The sequence below is a fragment of the Helicoverpa armigera genome, chromosome 6 (genome assembly GCF_030705265.1).
Source record: "Helicoverpa armigera isolate CAAS_96S chromosome 6, ASM3070526v1, whole genome shotgun sequence".
Classification (NCBI taxonomy): Eukaryota; Metazoa; Arthropoda; class Insecta; order Lepidoptera; family Noctuidae; genus Helicoverpa; species Helicoverpa armigera.
The window spans coordinates 13,339,607-13,360,399 of record NC_087125.1 but is presented as its reverse complement, the minus strand read 5'-3'; the positions used below and the strand labels follow the sequence as shown (position 1 = coordinate 13,360,399).

Below are 20,793 nucleotides of genomic sequence, written 5' to 3'. Positions count from 1 at the left end.
ATTATAATATCTAACATATACGTAACATATTGAAACAATCACGACTTTATTCGATTGATTTACTCGCTACAGATAACATAGGTCCCAATGTTAGTTCCAGGAAAACAATTTTCTGTTCCTAAATACATTGTCACATACCTATTAATAAAATCAAGACAAAACACCACAAATTATATCGTCCAACAAATAAAAGTAGCTAAATAACAGGTTTTAGTAGCGTCAGGACTGTTGCTTTGACAGATTTTAAATAATATTTACCTAGTCTATTGCATGGCTGAGTCATCTTTATAAATAAAACAGTATATACAAGGTCAAATGTTTTGAAGTGCACTTAGCGCACTATATTGATAAGCTCTAACGTCTAACATCATTACACTTGTTTGTGTGCTAATTTATTTATTAATTACTTACTTAATTTGCACTCCTAAAAATGCTACAGTTTCTTTATCGAATTTGCAATAAACAGGTGAGTAGGTATGTTATATATTTTACCCCCATCACAAATCACGTACTATAAAGTAATTACAAATACTTCTCTATCTCATTTACAAAGTTGTGACTTCTTGGAGATTTTCATTTTTTTTTTCATGAACATCATCCCATGTCCCAGTTCGTATTTGGGGTCAAATTTTCTGTCCATCAAAATCAAAAGCCATTTATTCAAAGTAAGCTGAAAATCAGCACTTTTTGAACGTCAAAGGAGAATGAACGAAATGTTTGGATGTTGGTCTACTCTTCCTCTAGTGATGTGTCATATATCATACGAAAGGTCTTTTTAAGCGCAACATTTCGTCCTAACATATTACTTACCAAAAGTTAGTACTTTGGATGGTAGGGCATGTCAAAGATTTTTATCGATATGTGCTTTAAAGACAATATATCCCTCTAATAGTATTGAATCATATATTATTTCTAAGGTTTTTTGAAGAGCGATAATATGCATTATACAATCTCCGCCAATTGTTATTACTTTAGTAGTTAGATCACGCATAAAGCAATACTATCGAAACATGTTTTAAAGATAATGTACACCATCTCTAGGTATGAGTCATATATCAATGTAAAGGTCAATTTAAGCGCTACATTCCGTCTTTACACACCACTTACCAATTATTAGTATTTTAGTAGATATAGCTTAACTAAAGCGTATTATCGATACTTTGTATTGTGTTAAGCAATAATATTGCCCCTTTAGTTATGAACCACATATCTATCAAAAGGTCTTTTTAAGCGCTACATTGCTGCTGTGTCTTAATTTACCACTCAGCAATTCTTAGTATTTTAGTAGATATCTCCTAACTAAAGCGTAATTTCAACCTTATTTACACTTGTAAAAAATTACTTTTTATGGCTGGTTTTTGCCAAGATATATACAATTGTAAAAAAACGCCGATAGGCGTACTAACTTAAATAAAAAAACTAAACTAAAGGCTTAAAATTCAATAATTGCGTTAATATACTGGTTTATATATGTCGATTAACACAATGAAAAAAGAAAAATACGTAAAAAAAAAATGAATTTTTTAAACAAAGTAAATAGAATAAAAGTGTGCGAAAATTAGAACACCATATAAAACTGACAGCTCCCTTGAAAACTGACAGCTGTCAACTGATCAAAACATTCGATACTCCTAACTTTATCTCTGCTTTACACATGATGTTGTAAATTATAAAAACGAAAAATGACTCCTGTGGTTAAACCACTGAATGGATTCGGTTACTTTTTTCACAATTCGCCATAGACTATCATAAAGTATATGCGATAGGATTTAATGTGATTGTGAACGACACGCCCTGTATAAAAATATTAAAATATAGAAAGCTCGGCTATCGCGCTTGATGTTTAGACTGAATTGTTGGTTCTTTATCTGGTGTGCGTTACACTTTAGGAAGTGCTAAAAAAGGGCTTCCAAGCTCTAGTTATTTTGTCCCCCGTGTTTTAATCGATATAATTGCCAATTAGTTTACGTTATCAGTAAACTTAATGCATGTTATGACCACAACATAGTCCTTATCTTCAGAACACCATTTCCATTAAATTTTATCCAATTTAACTTACCGAGTTTAGATAAGTCAGATCTCAGAATTTGGCCAAGTGGTTAGAGATGTTATATGTATAAAGGTATGATTCCGAACGACGCTGCACGCAGCAGTGTTGCCGCAGCAGTGTTGCCGCAGCAGTGCTGCGCAGTGCTGCCTGCCGCGCTGATTCCGAGCAACGCGGCAGTGTCGCTCTGTTCGTGGTGTTTCGTTGTTGTGTATTCGTTAGTTTACTTAGAGTTGACAAGATGTCGATTGATGACCAACTTTTATTTATACTGTTGGAAGAGGAAGAAGTCTGAGTCAGAGAAATTCATCCTTTTGTTGTCAATTTACGTGTCAACATTCAAGTAGATACTCTTGCTGCGGCGGCAGACGCGTCACTACTGGTCTGTCGCGGCGGCAGGGCGACACTGACGCGCAGCAGTGCTGCCGCTGCATTGCTGCCGCGACATTGCTGCCTAGCTCGGAATGTAATCTCATATAAGCCAATAGAAATTGTACGGGGACCAGTAGTGTCGCGGCAGCACTGCTGCGGCAACACTGCTGCGTGCAGCGTAGTTCGGAATCATGCCTTAATGGAGATGAGTAAGGCTTAGGTACAGCTGTCTGTGGTATCTCTGTCCAAACATCAGATTACCCATGCTCTACACAGTCTACACACACTTTTCTCGTTTTTAGATTTTTTCATTATTTAAAAATGTAATAACTAATTAAATTTCATTTTCAGGCCAAGTCCGAAGAAGAGGATCCAAAAAGCGTTAAAAGAAAACTACAAATATTACTTAATGCCGTCGATACAGGAGTCATAGAAGACGTTAAGGATGTAGTTAATTGGTTCGAACATGATCTGGTGCGAAATAAGCAGCTACTAGCAGATCTGTATGCCCCCGGCAGCGAATGTATTACGGAGCATGATGTGATCATCAGAGCTTGCGAGGCAAAACAGGAAAATATCCTGTACTACTTATTGAAGGAGACCCATTTCTTAGATTACCTGGTGAACCCAAGCGTCAGCGAAATAGAAGTGCACAACCAGAGAAAGAAAGCGATCGAACTTGCGCTACGCCGCGATGCTTTCTGTATGGTCGAAATATTGTACGACCACTGGTGCGGCAACTTATTTTGGATAGGACACGACATTCTTAAATTGGAAGCCCTCGAAAAGTTGCTTAAAGACGCTAAACAAACTGCTGAAAAAAATAAACACAACCAACAGATGTGGATTAACTATCATTGCCTCACAGAGTTTAATACATTTCAAATAGAACTTTACAAAAAGCTTTCCAAGGAATCTAGGGAAAACCCTCCTAAAGACAACACCCCTAAAGAAATCACTCTTGCAACTTCACTAGCGGGTGTGCTAGATATTTATAATCAATATAATAAGAAGGATATTAGGCTCCCTCACGATTGTAAAAACGATGAACTTAAAATGCAACAGAATTTTGAAGACCAGAGCATATATTTTAAAGCGAAATTTAACGTAATGTACGAGGTATATTTTCGCAAGATAGACTTTAATGTGTCCCTGCTAATATTGGAGAATTTGTTTTACCTCAGAAGAGAATTAAATCTATTTTTGAACGGCTCATATCAAAACGAAGAAGAGTACAGTAAGAAAAAAAAATATGCAGAGTGGTACGAAGAAACTGAAAATACGCTATATCACTTAGTCTACCGCACGAACGAAGACTGGAGGCTGTACCTATCAAAGGACAGAGAAATCATCACGGAGAAAAATCACTTGGGTCGATACGATGGTCGCGTACGAAAAAACCTACAAACTGAAATTGATTTCGAAAAAGTGAAAAGGGGGCCTTTTTTATATTTAGAAAGGGAAAACTTCAAAATTAATTTGGACAAACTAAAAGAAATACTTACATACTATGAAAACTATACCAGCCCAGTGACACAAAGCTCGGCTACATCAGACTCGTCTGGAGCACCAAAGTCTTCTAAAAAAGAAAAAAAAGCAGCTTCTAAAAAAAATGAAGAAACAGAAAAAGAAAAAAGAAAAGAAGTCCGAGAACGTAAATGTAAAGGTATGAGTTACCTAAGGTCAACTATGTATATGAATGATCATTATTCATTGCAAAAAATAATAAATTACGTAGAAGCTATCGAAAGAACAAATGACCCTAGTGTGTTAATGATTGAGAGAGCCCTTCAAGTAATCGGCGAAATGACAAAAAATACGGAGAAGTCTTATCATGTATCAAAATCTACAAAAGCTCTTCTACAAGTATCACTATCGGTGGAGACTATCAAGCAGATGAATAACATCAGGGATTTCCTCTCCGACCATAAAGACCTGACCGTGAGGACCAGCGCCGAGTACCAGGATATGCAAATGTTCCTTAATATTGTCAAAGACTTGAAAGAAATGAAGAAAACCTTTATTTCGGTTCATGAAATTAATAAATGTATACTTGATATATCCTTAGTCGAAAAGGGCTTAAGCCTTTTAGAGAAACGAACTAAAGAATGGCCCCGCCTCCCGAAAACACTATCAGAAATTCAAACCCAATATAAAACCAATAAAAATGGCTTGTTTTGCGAAGAAAAATACTTTATCCAACAAGTTTGGAAGCCCGCAGGTCTTACGATTCAGCTTCTTAAAGAAATAATATATCTTCTGGAAAATAAAGATGACATGTGCCAAAAAGTACAAGAAATTAAAGAAACTCTCACTTGTAAGCTAGTTAATATGTTGCCCAGCAATATAGCTAAAATAAGAAAGGCGATAGACGATCATTCAATCCATTGGGAGTCTATAAAAGATATGCTGATGTTTAGTATCAGCAACTGTAAACTATTTGCGTCATTACATAAACTGTTTAATGAAAAGGTAGATAATACGACTTTATTAATTAATGCACGTGAGACAATACATGAAATGGAAAATATATGTAATGCAAAATTACGTCGTAAACATGGCTTGAATTTGGAAACTCCGTCATTTAGTGGTATACAAGCAATTTATAATATAACTTCCAAGGTCACTAAAAAACAAACAACAGAGAACACTGCACTGTTATTTTTTTTTACTAGTAGACTAAAGTCACTCCACGATTTATTAGAATATCCAAATAAGCCTAATGACCAACTCATTAAGAAATGTAAGCAGGATCCACAATTTCGTATGGAGCTGGAAATGCTGATGGCCGATATTGGCAACGTTTTATCTAAGAAAACTATCTACTGCAACAAAGAAAAGAGAATCATGACTAAATCGACACAATTGCTAAAGGGATTGACCTGGGCAATGTTCTGGATCACGGAAATCCGTTTCTCGAGATGTTAGGTAGTTTCTTCGATTCGCACGCGTTGGTAGAAGCGTATTTATCAAAAGCTAAAGAGATTGCTGACGACAGACAAGCAATTGAGGCTCTCTACGAACTATTTAAATCTAATGTAGATCCTTCAACTATAGAAAAAGGTGATCGGAACAATATGAATGCTGAACAGAAGACTCAGTATGATTTGTTTCGAAAATCAAAACATTGGGAAACATATACAGCCTTACTTATGAACGAGAATTAAATAATAAGTAATACTTAAGGGTTGTTTAAGAAAGAATCTTACTTATAACGTGGCTTAACTAAATCATTTTCTTAGCAATGTCTTAAATGAGCTGTCAAATTGAGTAGCCTCACAGTAACTATTATATAATCTGTGGCCTCACACCCTTGTTTAACCCGCTAATTAGCAAAATGGCTGGATTCTTACCAGCTGATTTTTCATTTCCGGTTTATTGACTCAGCTCAACTTTTTAATTTTATATTTTACGGATGCCATTGTTGCCAATACACAACGTTTTGATGACAAATATTTTTTTAAGCTGCCAACATTCAGGTAGTGCTGAGAAATTAGTATGTTTTTATGTCATTATCTGTTCATTACTTAAGACATGCTTAATCACTACTTAAGGCTTTAAGTAGTAATTAGGTAAAACAATGCTTAGAAGATGATTAGTTGATTTTTATAAGTAAGGCTGTTAAAGTTTTATTTGTCACAAAAAAGACTTAAAAGTAAAAGTGGCAGTCTTATTACTGAATTAATATGCAGATATATTTATCTCGTCACTGACCTCTAAGCCGATGCCTCATCACCTGTCACCCTATATTATGAAAATAGAAGTTTAATATTTCATTTTACGTTCTTTTTTTTTATAATACCATTACCCATCATCATCTCCCGAGCTCGTTCCCCATGTTGGGGTCGATTTTCCAGTCTAATTGGATGCAGCTGAGTACCAGAGTTTTACAAGGGGCGACGGCCTATCTGACATCCTCAACCTAGTTACTAGGGCAATCCAATATCCCTTGATAAGACTGGTGTCAGACTTACTTGCCTCTGACTACCCTTAACGACTGCCAAGGATGGAATGTGGACCAACTTACTAGCCTCTAACGAGCGCGCTGCATTTCGTTTGTGCTCGGCTGCGTTCCGCCTGTTGTCGGTTTTGCCCTTGTGACAACCTTTGTCCTTTATAAAAAGGGCTTGACTGGCTGTAACAGCAGCGGCTACTGCAATATTATTAATATCATCCATATTCGCCAAGTACTCACTGCGGAAAACTACGTTCGAGAACGGTGATCGTTGTAGGTTCGTTGTACGTCCACACTTGACGCCGCGAACGACGAAGCCGAGAACGGCTCGGTTCGTCTAGCGTAGACCCGCCTTAAAATCACAGCTAGGCAAAAAGCAGAAAGGAACGACTCATTACCTAAGTTTCCTTTATAATGGAAATTATGAATAAAGGTCGCAGTTGTCTGTATATGGTTCGGCGACTCGGCCAGCATCACGGAGTACGGAAAGATTGCCGGAGATGTTATAATGCAGGGGCCCGATTCTCTTATGTCAATAATGACAAAATTGAATCGCAATAGTAGTTTTAACCATATCGGGCATTCTGCATATATAAGACCATTATTATTGTATTCCAACGACATTCGATTGGTTTGCGATTGATCTGCCATTTTGGTCGATACGGTAGTTTGCTCTACAATCATATGGCAATCGTGGATCCTTTGCATACAAAATGAATCATTATTGACAGAAAAGGATAAAAACGTTTATTTCCGAGAAAAATTGCGGAATGCCACATACGCTTCCATAGTAATTGAGTCGTGATTGGATCTCAGTCGAATGTGTCACTTAAGTAAATTAAGGAGAATCGGGCCCCAGGCAGGTCAGGCGCCTTCTTCTTCTTCATGACCAAAACGATAAGTTACGAGTCAGTGAACTAACGAAAAGTTCAGATTCTTTGAGATATCTGTCAACGATTTATGATAGTACAAAAAATTAACCGAACTAATACGAAAAAAAAGTCTTCTGTTTTTTCTAAGCAATTTTATTAGTGAAAACAAAATTACGCGTAAGTATTGAAATGAAAACTAAAGGGAACTATATTTTTTGTCACCAAAATTTATATTTGTCATCAAGTTGTATCACCTAATAAATAGATCTATCGCCACGAAATATTTTCGTTCTCAGATAAACAAAGAGTGTTCCCAGGTATGAATTACCAAATTATTGTAAATATAATGTGTAAAATATGAGATGGATTACCAATAAAATTGTAGTGCCTTACATGAATATAAACTTCGTTCTTATAATAATAGTTTTATTACTTAAATAATAGCTTGGTGCTCAAAATGGTAGATCTGTCACCAAATAAATCGATTAATCGATCCCTGACTGCGACTCCTTTTTATTTGTTATTTTGTCACCAATACAGTAGTTACATTTTATTTCGTTCAGTTATTAAAATAATGTATTAGTTACCAATTTAATACATCAGTTTATAATTTTAATGAAAATATGTTCAAAGGGAAGAGGAAGGGAAGGGAGACAAATTGGTGCGCTTTCGGGCCTCAACGAATGGGTTGTAGGTTGTAGCCCTTCAAAATCCAAACCAGCGCTGATTATTTAGTGACTGTTATTTTTAACAATAAATATTGATTATTTTGACTTTAATTAAGTGTTTTATTTACTATTCAGCTAGATATTTAATTTAAATATATTTATACTACCTGTGGAAATTAAGACCCTTGGGAGAGGCATATGGCCAGTTAAGTAGTAGACTCTTTTGGTTGAAAGGATGATGACGACCACCCTACATTTTTAGACCTTCATGAAATTTTATAGTGATATAATATATGATTTATTGGTGATCTCTTTTAATTAGTTTGCTTAAATACTATTAGGACAAACCTATTATAATACATACAAAACCATTTATTTGGTACTTGACCCCATATCTCCATGATTTTCGGTAATTTACTGTGGAATTGATTTTATATTGTTTGGTGATACATTTTGGTGACAAATCTACTATTTTGAGGGCAAACCCTATTATTTAAGAAACACAAAATGAATTAAATTGGTGACAGCTTAAATCATACCCAAAACTAAATACTACTACTTATTAGAATAAAAACTAAATATTACGACGACAATAGTAAATAAATAAATTCACATTCAGCCATTTCAAATTAAGTAAAAGAATTACGAAATAAATTATTGGTATTTGAGTAATTATTTTACTTTTAACCTAAACTACCACCCGGGGTAAGCATATTATTTCTAAATCTCATTACCATTTGGTGAAAACTATGTCTCTCGCATGCTTTTTCTATTACACACTTTTTAGGCAAAAGCAATGTCATCTCCAGTTGGTTAGTATTTAACCATAGACAGGATCTTCTTCTAAACGAGTCAAAATTAAATAAAGGAGGAACTTTCGCCACGGCGGGCGGCATATATGTAGGTAGTTCTTTCTCGATGCAGGTGGTTGAATAATCTGGACAGGTAATCGACTAACTCAGTCTCCAGAACTTCGACGGTACACTTTCGGCTTAGGGGCATCTTCATCATCGTCATCATCACCAATACTCTCGGCTGCACTCTTGTCCGGCTCGTCGCTATCAATGTCACTCTTCTAAGCCTTTCATCCAGTCCTTCTTCATCTTTTCTGTCATACGCACTCTGGTCTCCACTTCTACCTTCGTCATAACGCACGCGTATGAAGCGGCGGTTCGTCCGAGTATTCGTGCTTTCCTCCCTCATCACGGAAGGCTCTTGAACATTACCGTCATCATCTGCGTACAAAATCAACCATTAAGTAGATCTGATCACACAGCATAGCAAGCTCGTTAAAGACAGTCCCATGGTTTACGCACCCCACACCCGCGAGGACCCGAATCAGCCCGAATATCCTTTACAAGCTTGCCAGGCTGTAATCTATACTAATATTATAAAGCTGAAGAGTTTGTTTGTTTGAACGCGCTAATCTCAGGAACTACTGGTCCGACTTGAAAATTTCTTTCAGTGTTAGATACCCATTTATCAAGGAAGGCTATAGGCTACTTTTTATCCCGGTACGGGAAGTACTTCCCACGGGATGCGGGTGAAACCGCTGGCAGAAGCTAGTCTATAATGAAGCTGTTATTTCTTATTATGTTTATTTGTTTGCTTGAATTGAACGCACTAACTTCAGGAACTACAAGTCTGATTTGAAAAATTCTAACATTGTTAGAAAGTCCATGTATCGAGGAAGGCTTAGACTATATCTTTATCCGAGTGTGCGAATTGGAATACAGAGGAAACCGCTAGCGGAAGCTAAATTAGAATAAAATAGTGAGTATGAACCTCTCGAAAGCATAATCTTGCAGACGTCATCAGTCTGCAGACAGACATAATAGCGGATTCTCAAAGGACTACCAAAATGAATGAAAATAGAGTGGACGTTTATAGTTCTGGAATTACGTTGCTATGTATCTCAATTTATAATACTCGAATTGCAGGTCTCAGTACTAGTCTCGTGTCCTTTATAAAACTAAAATCGCTGAGAATTTTTATTTGTGGTGCAAAACAGACAACGACAAAATGCAAGAAGTAATGTAACAACTATGTTGTGATAGCTATAAAAGTATCTTTAAGAGTAAAACATTGCTAGAGTTACCTGTTGCAATCATTGTGGGATCAGCTACGCCAAAAATTTGTTGGCTAGGGTCAAAAACTATAGGTGTTTTTGCGAATGAAGCTCTTCGTGCTGCATCCGCTGAAAATGACGTAGTTGTTCTGGTTTGCTCAGACGCGGCACGGGACGGCAAGGAATCTGGTTTTTCATTTAATTTGGAAGACTGTCGGGAGGCTTTCTTTACACCTTGGCCCACAGACGATTTCTTGGCCGGGTCCTTAGCGGGAGCAGCAGGGGAATTATCAGGTTCGGCTTTCCTCGTCGCAGCTGACTTCATCGATTTACCACGAGTTGCTGTCTGCGGAGTTCGTGAAGAAGTTTTCTCTGGAGTCTGATTAGGAGATGATTCTTTAGCTTCTTTGGCAGCTGGAGATTTTGAAGTGCGGACATCAGGAATAACTTTTTCAGCTGCTCGACTAGGGTTTTTACTCGAAATCGCCTCATCAGACAGAAGTTCCGCCATTACGGTATTAACCATTTTCGATTTTGCGGCTGCCTCGTCTATCGCATACTCTGACTCTAAACCTGATTTTTGGGAAGACAGGAGTACTGAAGCTGGGACGTCAAGTCGTTCACTTAAACTCCTACCTTGCGGTTCCGTTCCACCTTCCCGCGGCGTTGGTTTTTCAGTAGGTTTAGAGGGCGTAACAGTTGAAACGACTGGCGTAATTGAGTATGCAGAATTGCTAGTGAAATAAATAGTGTCTGATTCAATTTCTACTGTAGATGTAGTGTCTGGTGCCATTGTAGTTTCTGCTGGAGATGTAGTCTCTGGTGTAGTTGTAGTTTCTGTTGAAGATGTAGTCTCTTGTTTAGTTGTACCTTCTGTTGGAGTTTTAGTTCCTGATGGAGTTTTAGTTTCTTCTACAGTTTTAGTTTCTGTTGGAGTTTTAGATTCTTCTGCAGTTTTAGTTCCTGCTGGAGTTTTAGTTTCTGCTGCAGTTTTAGTTCCTGTTGCACTTTTAGTTTCTGCTGCAGTTTTAGTTTTTGTTGGAGTTTTAGTTTCTGCTGCAGTTTTAGTTCCTGTTGCACTTTTAGTTTCTGCTGCAGTTTTAGTTTTTGTTGGAGTTTTAGTTTCTGCTGCAGTTTTAGTTTTTGTTGGAGTTTTAGTTTCTGCTGCAGTTTTAGTTCCTGTTGGAATTTTAGTTTCTGCTGCAGTTTTAGTTCCTGTTGGAGTTTTAGTTTCTCCTGTAGTTTTAGTTCTTCTTGGAGTTTTAGATTCTGTTGGAGTTTTGGATTCTGTTGTAGTTATAGTTTCTTCTGCAGTTTTAGTTCCTGCTGCAGTTTTAGTTTCAGCTCCGGTTTTAGTTTCTGCTGCAGTTTTAGTTTCTTTTTGAGTTTTAAATTCTGTTGGAGTTTTAGTTTCTTCTGTAGTTTTAGTTCTTCTTAGAGTTTTAGATTCTGTTAGAGTTTTGGATTCTGTTGTAGTTTTAGTTCCAGCTGCAGTTTTAGTTAGAGCTGCAGTTTTAGTTTCTGTTGGAGTTTCATTTTCTGTTGGAGTTTTAGTTTCTGTTGGAGTTTTAGTACCTGATGGAGTTCTAGTTTCTGGTGCAGATTCAGTAGTAATTTTGTTTATAGCCGATGGCAAAGTATGGTAGGATTGTGTTGTAAGATCAGGTACTGATGCTGTAGGAGGCGGTAATAACGTTGTTACTGGTACCACAGGCACGTCAGCTTCTGGTTCATACAGGCTTGTATCAGCCATACGAACAGCAGAAATTGAACTGGAACTTACACTCGACGATCTTACAGGCATTGGCGTTGAGTCTTGTGGTACAGGCATTGGCGTTGTATCTTGTGGTACAGGCATTGGCGTTGAGTCTTGTGGTACAGGCATTGGCGTTGTATCTTGTGGTACAGGCATTGGCGTTGAGTCTTGTGGTACAGGCATTGGCGTTGTATCTTGTGGTACAGGCATTGGCGTTGAGTCTTGTGGTACAGGCATTGGCGTTGTATCTTGTGGTACAGGCATTGGCGTTGAGTCTTGTGGTACAGGCATTGGCGTTGTATCTTGTGTTACAGGCATTGGCGTTGAGTCTTGTGGTACAGGCATTGGCGTTGAGTCTTGTGGTACAGGCATTGGCGTTATTTCTTGTGGTACTTGAGTGTCTCTTATATCTTCACTTGAAAATACATCCGACAATCCAAGCGGTATCCTCAAATGTTCGTTTTTCTTCTGCGGCGGCCTCGCATCTGATGTGGATTCAGTTCCAGAATAAAAAAGTTCCAGAGGTAAATTTTGTTGACCAGTCTCACCAATCGTAGTGGAACTTCCAATTTGCTGTGCTTTTCTATCTGGGGCACGTTTATCTACAGCAGCAGGCCTTTCCGAAATGTGGGATATTGCGGATGGAGCAGTTGCCACGACGGCTTCGGGTGTTTCCGTAATTGTTTCATCAGTCGCACCATCCAACATTTCCATGGTAAGTTGTACTTCGGATTGTGCTTCTACTCTAGATTTATGACGGCCTAAGCCAAGTATCTCGCGGGTTTCTAATTTTTCTGTTGATGGCCCTGCAGTATCGTCATCACGAATTCGAATAGGAAGCATTGTAAACTGCTGAGATGACTTTTTTTCCAGGGTATCTACTGTGGATTCCTCCATATCTAGCGTGAGCATGTGTTTTTCAGTGTCTTCTTCTTGCACTAGATACATACTTTTTCTGCGACCTCTATTTATCTTTTTATCTTTTTCTTGTTTCTTTGCTTTTTCAAATTGCTTTAGCAAAGCTTCAGTTGCTTCCACGTCTTCCTCAAGTAAGAGCTCGTCTCTGTCATCACTGGTTGCACTTAATGCTTCAGGATCAGATACTCTACCCATTAATTTCTTGGCAGTGCCAAAAATTTTTCCGAAAAATCCCAGTTTGTGCTTTGCTTCTTCATGTTCTTCTTCATGCTCCTCGCGACTCAGTAGTGGTGTATCGGGTTCTCTGCTGTCAGTAGGCCATGCAAAATACCTTGAATGTCCTTTAGCACCCTGAGAAGTTCCCTCTTGAGGTTCCGATGCGGAGTCTCTTCCAAAATGCCTTGTAGTGCTAGGAAATAAACCTGCTCCCGGTTCAGTTGAGAACTCTGGTGGTACAATTGAATCTGCTTCGGGTGTATAATCGAAAAGAGGTCTCTCTGGCATCGGGGCCCCTCCAGGCCAATTACTTTGGTCCATATCTTTGTCGCCTAACTGTCTCATGTGTTTGTGTATGGCATTCTTGCTATCTGGGAAGTGTTTCAGTAAGTATTCCCAGTCGTCCAGTTGCAGAGTAAGCACTTGAGACTTGATCATTGTTTGATATGAGTGGGTATATGGTGTGTTACGCAATAAGCCCTGCAACTGAAAAATAATATGAATAATAATATACATGTTTGTTTTGATTGTTGAAAGTGTAAATACTACTACTACATTTGGCAACACTCACAATTCCGAAGTAGGAGCCGGCTGGGTAGACCCTGGCGCTGATGTCCATCTCCTCGCAGGTCTCCTTCACCTTGCCCGTGTGGATTAAGTACATGGCGTCCGTGATCTCGCTCTCTTTCACCACGTACATTCCTAAAAACACTTATTGTTTGCTACTTCTTGGCATGACAATATTACTGTATGTTATTTCCTACGGGTGTCAAAATAAAAACAATGAGTATATTCAGAATAATGTACCTTCGTTATAAGTGTACAACTTCAGGCAGCCTACCATCTGCCTGAGGAAGGCTGGTTCACACTCTTCGAAAATGTGATGCTGAAATAGAATAGCTTTTAAAACAGCTGTGGCGTCTGAATGGTTCCAAAAGAGTAGGATAAATGTAAGACAAACGCATGGAAGTAAGAGAAAACTTGGAAAAAGTCCACAATAGAAATTGTTTTGCATTAGAACGAGTATTTCTTGGTATCCTGCGAATCTTTGATCAATAACTATACCTTTAATAATTCAATAGTCTAAAGCTTATTGTATTTCCTTTATTATTCACTTTCTTTTGAAAGAGAAGATATGATGAATGACCCGTCAGTTTTAATTATTTTTTTATAAAAGAACACAAAATTCTGCGTTCACTGTTGTTCTTCGTTAGTTTGATATAAACGCCAAACCATGAGCTAAGGTCTACCAAAAGTGGAACATCGTTGACCCTATTACCCTGGTTATGTGATGCAAGTATGCTGCTGACATGACCCTCAGCCGCAAGGAGAGTGGCGCATGCTTCAAGAAGTGAGGAATCTGCAAGCCTCGGTTCTCCCGCCACAGATGCAAGGTGTACTTGTTCACAATGGTAACCAGATTCTCAGAAACTCGATTGTTCTTCATAAACTCCTAAAAAATTATCACGAACGAATTATTACTTATTATATTATTTATATTTGCTATTGAGCTATAGTTGGGCTTCACACGCGAAAACAGCAATTCCCCACCATATAAACCTTCCTCTTTAATTACTTTCTATTTAAAAAACAAACTCATGAAAATCAGTTACGTAGTTTTGAAAATTTAAGCGTGCAAAGGGCCATAGGGATATAGGGACAGAAAAAGCGACTTTGTTTTGTATTAAGTAGTGATAATAACTTCTCTACGGATGAAATGACAATTTTGAAAACTTTATTAACCTGCAACTCGAGGTACTTGCTGTAGAAGCTGAAGGAGCGGTAGGAGGTGTACTGGATGATGTTGGAGAGTTCGCCTACGTACATCATGAACACCATCGTCGATATTATCTGGAGGACAACCACGAACAGCACCTGCACACAACAGATATATATCTACTAGCTAGTGAACCCTCTAATATCTGGAAATACAAAATCTTTAAATTATTCATTGTCCTTTTAAAATTCGTCATTTAGGACCTCTGTCTATTATAAGCAAGTAAAGCAAAAGTGCTTGACGCTAGAAAACTTCTCACATGCTTAATTTATGAATGTCACTTCTTCGAACAGTTCTAGTAGATTTTATTCAAGTCCTGAAGGATATTGAATAAGTCTTTACCTCGGACTGTTTCTTCGGCATGATGTCTCCGACACCATTTTGCGTGAACGTCGTGATCACGAAGTACAATGAGCAGAGGTAATAGTTTTCACAGTGGTCGGACCCGTCATCTGTAACAATGATTTATGCCTACTAATATTATAAATGCGAAAGTAACTCTGTCTGTCTGTCTGTTACGCTTTCACGTCTAAACCACTGAACCGATTTATGTGAAGTTTAGTACTTACAGACATGGTTTGGAACTTGAGAAAGGACATAGGATAGTTTTTATTACAAAAAAGTACAAAAATAACATTTATTTCGGACGTATAGCGCCATTTATCAGTCAAACCAAAACTCTGCCGGAAGTCACTATTCCACGCGAACGAAGTCGCGGGCAAAAGCTAGTTTAGAAATAAACATTAACAGCCTTACTACAAAAACTTAAACATCTGTTAACCACTTGTCTAAAAAAATGTCAGTGTGACGATGAGATAAGGTTCGTTTTGCAGCCACACTTTTTACACGCTTTTTATTAGCTTCACCTGTATGTTTGTAGGTTTGTTTGTAACCGACTTCTTTGGGCGCGATTTTGACCCACTTTAAACGGCCAGATTTCGTTCAAACTTTGTAGATTTATTGAGGACCGATGACAATATTTACACTAATTTGATAAAATTATTCCATCTTTTACCGACTTCCCAAAAAGGAGGAGGTTCTCAATTCGGCCTCAATTTTTTTTTCTATGTATGTACATCGATTACTCCGAGGTTTATAGACCCATTTACGTGATTCTTTTTTTGTTCGACTCGGAATAGCTGCCAGTTGGTCCCATAGTTATCAGGTCAGGATCTGATGATGAAAACCCTGAGAAATCGAGGGCAACCTTCAAAAGTTGTAGGCATACATAGGGTAAAAACTTGACACTCAGGTGTACGCCTAAAAGTACTATTCAACTGTGAAGATTTGGAGCTGACCTGATGATGGAGACCAGAGACGGTCGAGGGAACTCGACAACTGAATATGTAAACTGCCTCGTGTTTGGGCTTAAATTATTTGTATTGACAAGACCTATGCAACAGTGAAGGTTGGGAGCTGACCTGATGATGGAGACCAGAGAAAGTCGATGGAACTCGACAACTGAATATGTAAAATTCCTCGTTTGGACGAATATTCTTTGTATTGATGAGAACTTCCCACTTGTATGGATAGTGACAACTATTCGTATCACTGTAAAGCTTTAAATAAAAAACTTTTTTATAAAAAAATTAAACCGACTTCCCAAAACACTAAAAAGCAAAAAAAACTAATTTTAGGTGCATCGGCCTTTTTTCTCTACAGTCGATAAGGCAGGACTCGATTTTAATTTTTATTTCCAATAATTATCTTTTTTTAGACAAGTTTCTACAATTAATCATAAAGAGCCAGCCAAAGAATCGGAAGAGAAATAAAAAAATGACGATCATACCAAGATGTATCCAGGAGGTATTGGGTTCGATCTGATCTTCCATCACAGCCATGAAGAACCAGATGCAGGTCGTGGTGTGAACGAACAGAGTAAACCAGATGAACACCGCCAATATGGTCGTGAGGGTCAGGTTGACCGTGATGCTCTCGTTGCGCATACGCAAGCATTTGTACACCGTGGCCTGGCAGGTATAAGAATGTATTACGATGGATTCAATATCAAAAGTCATTTATTCAAAGAAGGCTGAAAATCAGCACTTTTTGAAAGTCAAATTTACAAAAAACAGCCCCCAATACGCCCGACCTTCACAGATTTTTATAATCAAATATCCGTTACGATAAAAAATAGAATTTTGAAATAAGCTCCATAATAAATTACTGGCCATTATCCAGGGGATTCACCCACGTACCGTGGGAACTACTGCCTGTACCGGGATGAAATATAGCCTACGTTACTCGGGAAGAGTGTAGCTTTCTAGAGTGAAAGAATTTTTCAAATCAGTTCAGTAGTTTCGGTTCCTTAAGTATACAAACAAATAAATGTATTTTTTATGTATTAGTAATAGACAGATGTCTTTTTAATCTTTAATCAATGGTGACATGGGTTATAGAAATGACCAGGGTTATTGCATTTATCCTTACAATTCTGAAGGCTCTATTGAGACGCAACAAGCCGAACCACATCCACCTCGTTCGCTCGTTCTTCGAGGCGAAACTAATTAACTCCAATGGCAGTATCGAAAGGAAATCGTATTTAAACTCTCCCTTGAAATATCTGAAACAACAACAAGGTTCATCTTGATGTCCACAATTCGGTACGTAGTTGAGGAGTTCGTCATCCTCCGAGCCTTTTTCCCAACTATGTTGGGGTCGTCTTCCAGTCTAGCCGGATTCAGCTGAGTACCAGTGCTTTACAAGAAGCGACTGCCTGTCTGACCTCCTCAACCCAGTTACCCGGGCAACCCGATACCCCTTGATAGTTGAGGAGTTGAAAGTCAAAAATAAAATCCTATATCATATTAATTTTATTTACTAAATGTCCAATTAAATGTCTTATGCCTGACCAAACTCAAAAGCTTTCAATTTCCATTTTGTTCCAAAAAGTTTATAACTTCATCATTTCTTTTTGATGTAATTAAAAATAATAAACGTGATTCTCACAGTCTTCTTAAGGGCATCATAATCCTCTTCATACTTGGACTGGAGACGATAAAAGGAAAAGCATGCTGCGTAAAAATCTTCAGAAAGAAACAGAAATCCAACGAGTAGAGTGTTGCGAGTAACCACGTGCTGTTATCCTGGAAAACAGGGGACACAGAATACATTAAAAAATAATAGCACCAGTCATCAGCCCACACACAACTAAGCGTCTACGCAAAACTCAGGTCGTCTTTCACAGTCTGATGAGGAGTGTAATTTAGTGTATCACCACCAACATGCTGGCTACAGTGACAGTGACATCGACAAGATCCAGGAATCGTACCCGAGACTCCGGTGCATGACAATCGCACCATACATTGCGAGACTAACGCGTAATCAAGTTCACTTCAGTTATAACAAACATACACCATTCCATTCTTGGATCGGTCGACTTTACAGGAGAAACTGGCTGTTAAAAAGGTAAATAAATGTTAAATAGTTTCAAAAACACGCTTTTGATTTAGACTCCAAACAGCCAGTCCGCCATTTTGGGGAGGCCGCCATATTAGATTTGTAATGACAATTCTGAGTTATTATCATCAGATGAGTTCTGATGATAATAACTTGACCATGTGCAAAATCGGAGACCGGGAAGTGGGTCACATTGAGATTCCAATATTTTCTTACATACATAGTTACAAGTGAAGCTAATATAAGCGTATTAATAACAAAAAAGTAAAATATAACCTGATATCCTGCGTTATATAAATCCAAATAGATACAGCCCATGCAGACGATGAGTAAATAAATCTGCACCATTCCTTCTTGGAAGTATATGTACTTGAGAGCACTGGTCTTGCTGCGTGGTGGAGGTCCCGTCGGGACATTCCGACGCATTTTGACCGAAGCCTCGCTGCCTAAAATATACATCTGTAGAAAAAAAACATCATATCTCGATCCTTTTATATTCCATATCTCGACTATGTTGTCGCCTTCCAGTCTAACCGGATGTAGCTGAGTACCAGTGTTTTATAAGGAGCGACTGCCCTATTTGACCTCCTCAAACCAGTTACCCGGGCAACCCGATACCCCTTGGTCAGACTGGTGACAGACTTACTGGCTTGACTACCCGTAACGACTGCCAAGGATGTTCAATGACAGCTGGGACCTACAGTTCCACTTGCCATCCGAAACACAGTCATTGGTATCCAATGTATACTTAAAAAGTACACACAAATTTAGAAAGTGTATAAGATAGCCAGGATAGACATAAAATGATTGCAACAAAATGATGAGGAGATGCTGCTTAAAAAAACTTGCTGTATTAACACAGTGACGTAACGATGACGTTTGACGAGTAAATTGGCAGGATCGATACACCTATTTAATGAAAAGGAAATCAGTATCCTAAACAAAGTAAGTTCTAACCGAATAAGCTAAAACTGTGTTAAAAAATAAAGCGCAGACTTTATGAATAGCATTGGCATTTAACAAGAAGAAAGACAAAAGCAGCTCAGTCTATCATTCATCATCATCATTTATCATCACCATTCATCATCACCATTCATCATCATCATTCATCATCAGTTTATATATTCGTTGCAAAATCCCACACTCACCTTTATTTCCTTGTCCTTCGATTTGGGGTCTGGTGCTCTAGACTTGGCCATCAGTTCCTTCACCGCTGGGAAGTCCTTCGTGACGTTGGAAAAAGCTTCTGAATTAATCATCAGAAGATGAAGACGGCTGGTCGCCACCACGTTATAGGGACTCTTATGGCTCATCATTCCTTCCAGATTGCCAAATACACTGCGAGACAATGAAATGAGTTATATTTAAGATACAAGTGTTTGACGACAGCTAATCATCTTGACATTAATATTATAAAGCTGAAGTTTTTTGTTTGTTTGTCTGAACGCGTTAATCTCAGGGACTACAGGTTCAATTTGAAAAAAAATTCAGTGTTAGATAGCCTATATATTACTGAAAGCTATAGGGTACTTTTTATCCCAATTCGTGAAGAAGCTTCCACGGGACGCGGGTGAAACCGATGGCAGAAGTTATCACTTTATAAACTTGTAAGTACCTGCCCCTCGGTAGCCGTAAGATGGAGTTCATCTCGCCCGTCCTGACCCTTATCTCAACTCCTCCGTAGTCTACGAAGTACATGTCAGTGACCATGTCGTTTAGCTCTATGATCTTCATGTCCCGTAGGAAGTACACGCTGCGCACTGCGCGACCAATGATGCGCAGCAGGGAGACATCGGCATTCGCTAGCAATGGACACTGCAGATAGTGGTAATATTTGAACACCTTTATGAAACCATTCAACTCTTTCGAAACGCCAAGCTAATTGCACGGTTCCAAAAAATGGGTCTCATGGGGACATTAAAAAAAACAGTCGTTTACAATTTAGAAATCCAAATCAAGGGCCGAATAAATAAATTGGCATCCGCTGACTAACCTGTTATCCAATCTAGGCATTTGGTAGCGGAAACCAGCGATAGCGATTTTGTTTAAAAAAATATTATCCTGGTTTGAGTAAGCGGAAAAGAATTTTGTGATAAGTTATCTTTTATATGCATTGTTCCTATAGTCCTCGGCCAAGCTTTTATCGTCACGGATTTTGAGAGCCATTGCGCAAGTCGCAGAAACCAATTTTCGACATCAGGCAGGGTATAACGGGGTATGATTTAGTTGTAGAATGCCATCGAATTTTACGAGAACTGTATCTATGTAGGTACCTTAGCAAAGGTAGGTCCATATATGTGAAGTATGGCGTCAGTCCTAAGCGTGATCTGGTCACACAGTTTGAGCACCCCTCGGTAGTCGATACCGCCCATCTTCTCCCAGTTATACTCGTAGTAACGTCGGAGTTCTCTGGTTCAATCATTGTTTAATTGCATTCCATACTGTACATTAGGTGGAAAATATAAAATGATAGTCACAATTATGGACCCTGATGGACACAGCAAAATAATTTGAAGAGAGGAAGACGTTTACTGTAAGATAGTAGTAATATATTATTTCCTTAGATAATGGCTTTCTTTTATAGTGTATAAGGTTTTAAAAACTGCATCAAAATGTGTTGCGTAGTGTAAGATTTAAGCGTACATAGGGACAAAGGGACAGAGAAAACGACTTTGTTTTGTAGTATATAATCATTTATCCACTGTCGATGTTAAGACAATATATGCCCTGCTGTGTAGAGGTGAT

General features: G+C 38.3%; 2 protein-coding genes across 2 annotated transcripts in view; one reads left to right on the top strand and one right to left on the bottom strand.

Annotated features, from left to right (window-relative positions):
- The first annotated feature begins 328 nt into the window (after positions 1 to 328).
- LOC110380598 (uncharacterized) lies at positions 329 to 6,195 on the top strand. The gene is made up of 2 exons (XM_049852428.2): positions 329 to 466; positions 2,771 to 6,195. Exons 1-2 carry the CDS (start codon positions 431 to 433, stop codon positions 5,345 to 5,347), a joined length of 2,613 nt encoding a protein of 870 aa, XP_049708385.2. The 5' UTR covers positions 329 to 430; the 3' UTR covers positions 5,348 to 6,195.
- A 2,577-nt stretch (positions 6,196 to 8,772) lies between these two features.
- LOC110380593 (uncharacterized) overlaps positions 8,773 to 20,793 on the bottom strand; it is a 30,513-nt gene continuing 18,492 nt past the window's right edge. Inside the window, exons 31-44 of the mRNA XM_049852441.2 lie at positions 20,322 to 20,457; positions 19,664 to 19,863; positions 19,197 to 19,386; positions 18,325 to 18,507; positions 17,599 to 17,735; positions 17,080 to 17,212; positions 16,439 to 16,619; positions 14,992 to 15,101; positions 14,616 to 14,747; positions 14,152 to 14,325; positions 13,680 to 13,758; positions 13,444 to 13,574; positions 10,013 to 13,358; positions 8,773 to 9,149 (exon numbers count right to left, since the gene is read on the bottom strand). Of these exons, the coding sequence (XP_049708398.2) occupies positions 8,773 to 9,149; positions 10,013 to 13,358; positions 13,444 to 13,574; positions 13,680 to 13,758; positions 14,152 to 14,325; positions 14,616 to 14,747; positions 14,992 to 15,101; positions 16,439 to 16,619; positions 17,080 to 17,212; positions 17,599 to 17,735; positions 18,325 to 18,507; positions 19,197 to 19,386; positions 19,664 to 19,863; positions 20,322 to 20,457 (5,509 nt within the window). The remainder of the gene's footprint in view (positions 9,150 to 10,012; positions 13,359 to 13,443; positions 13,575 to 13,679; positions 13,759 to 14,151; positions 14,326 to 14,615; positions 14,748 to 14,991; positions 15,102 to 16,438; positions 16,620 to 17,079; positions 17,213 to 17,598; positions 17,736 to 18,324; positions 18,508 to 19,196; positions 19,387 to 19,663; positions 19,864 to 20,321; positions 20,458 to 20,793) is intronic.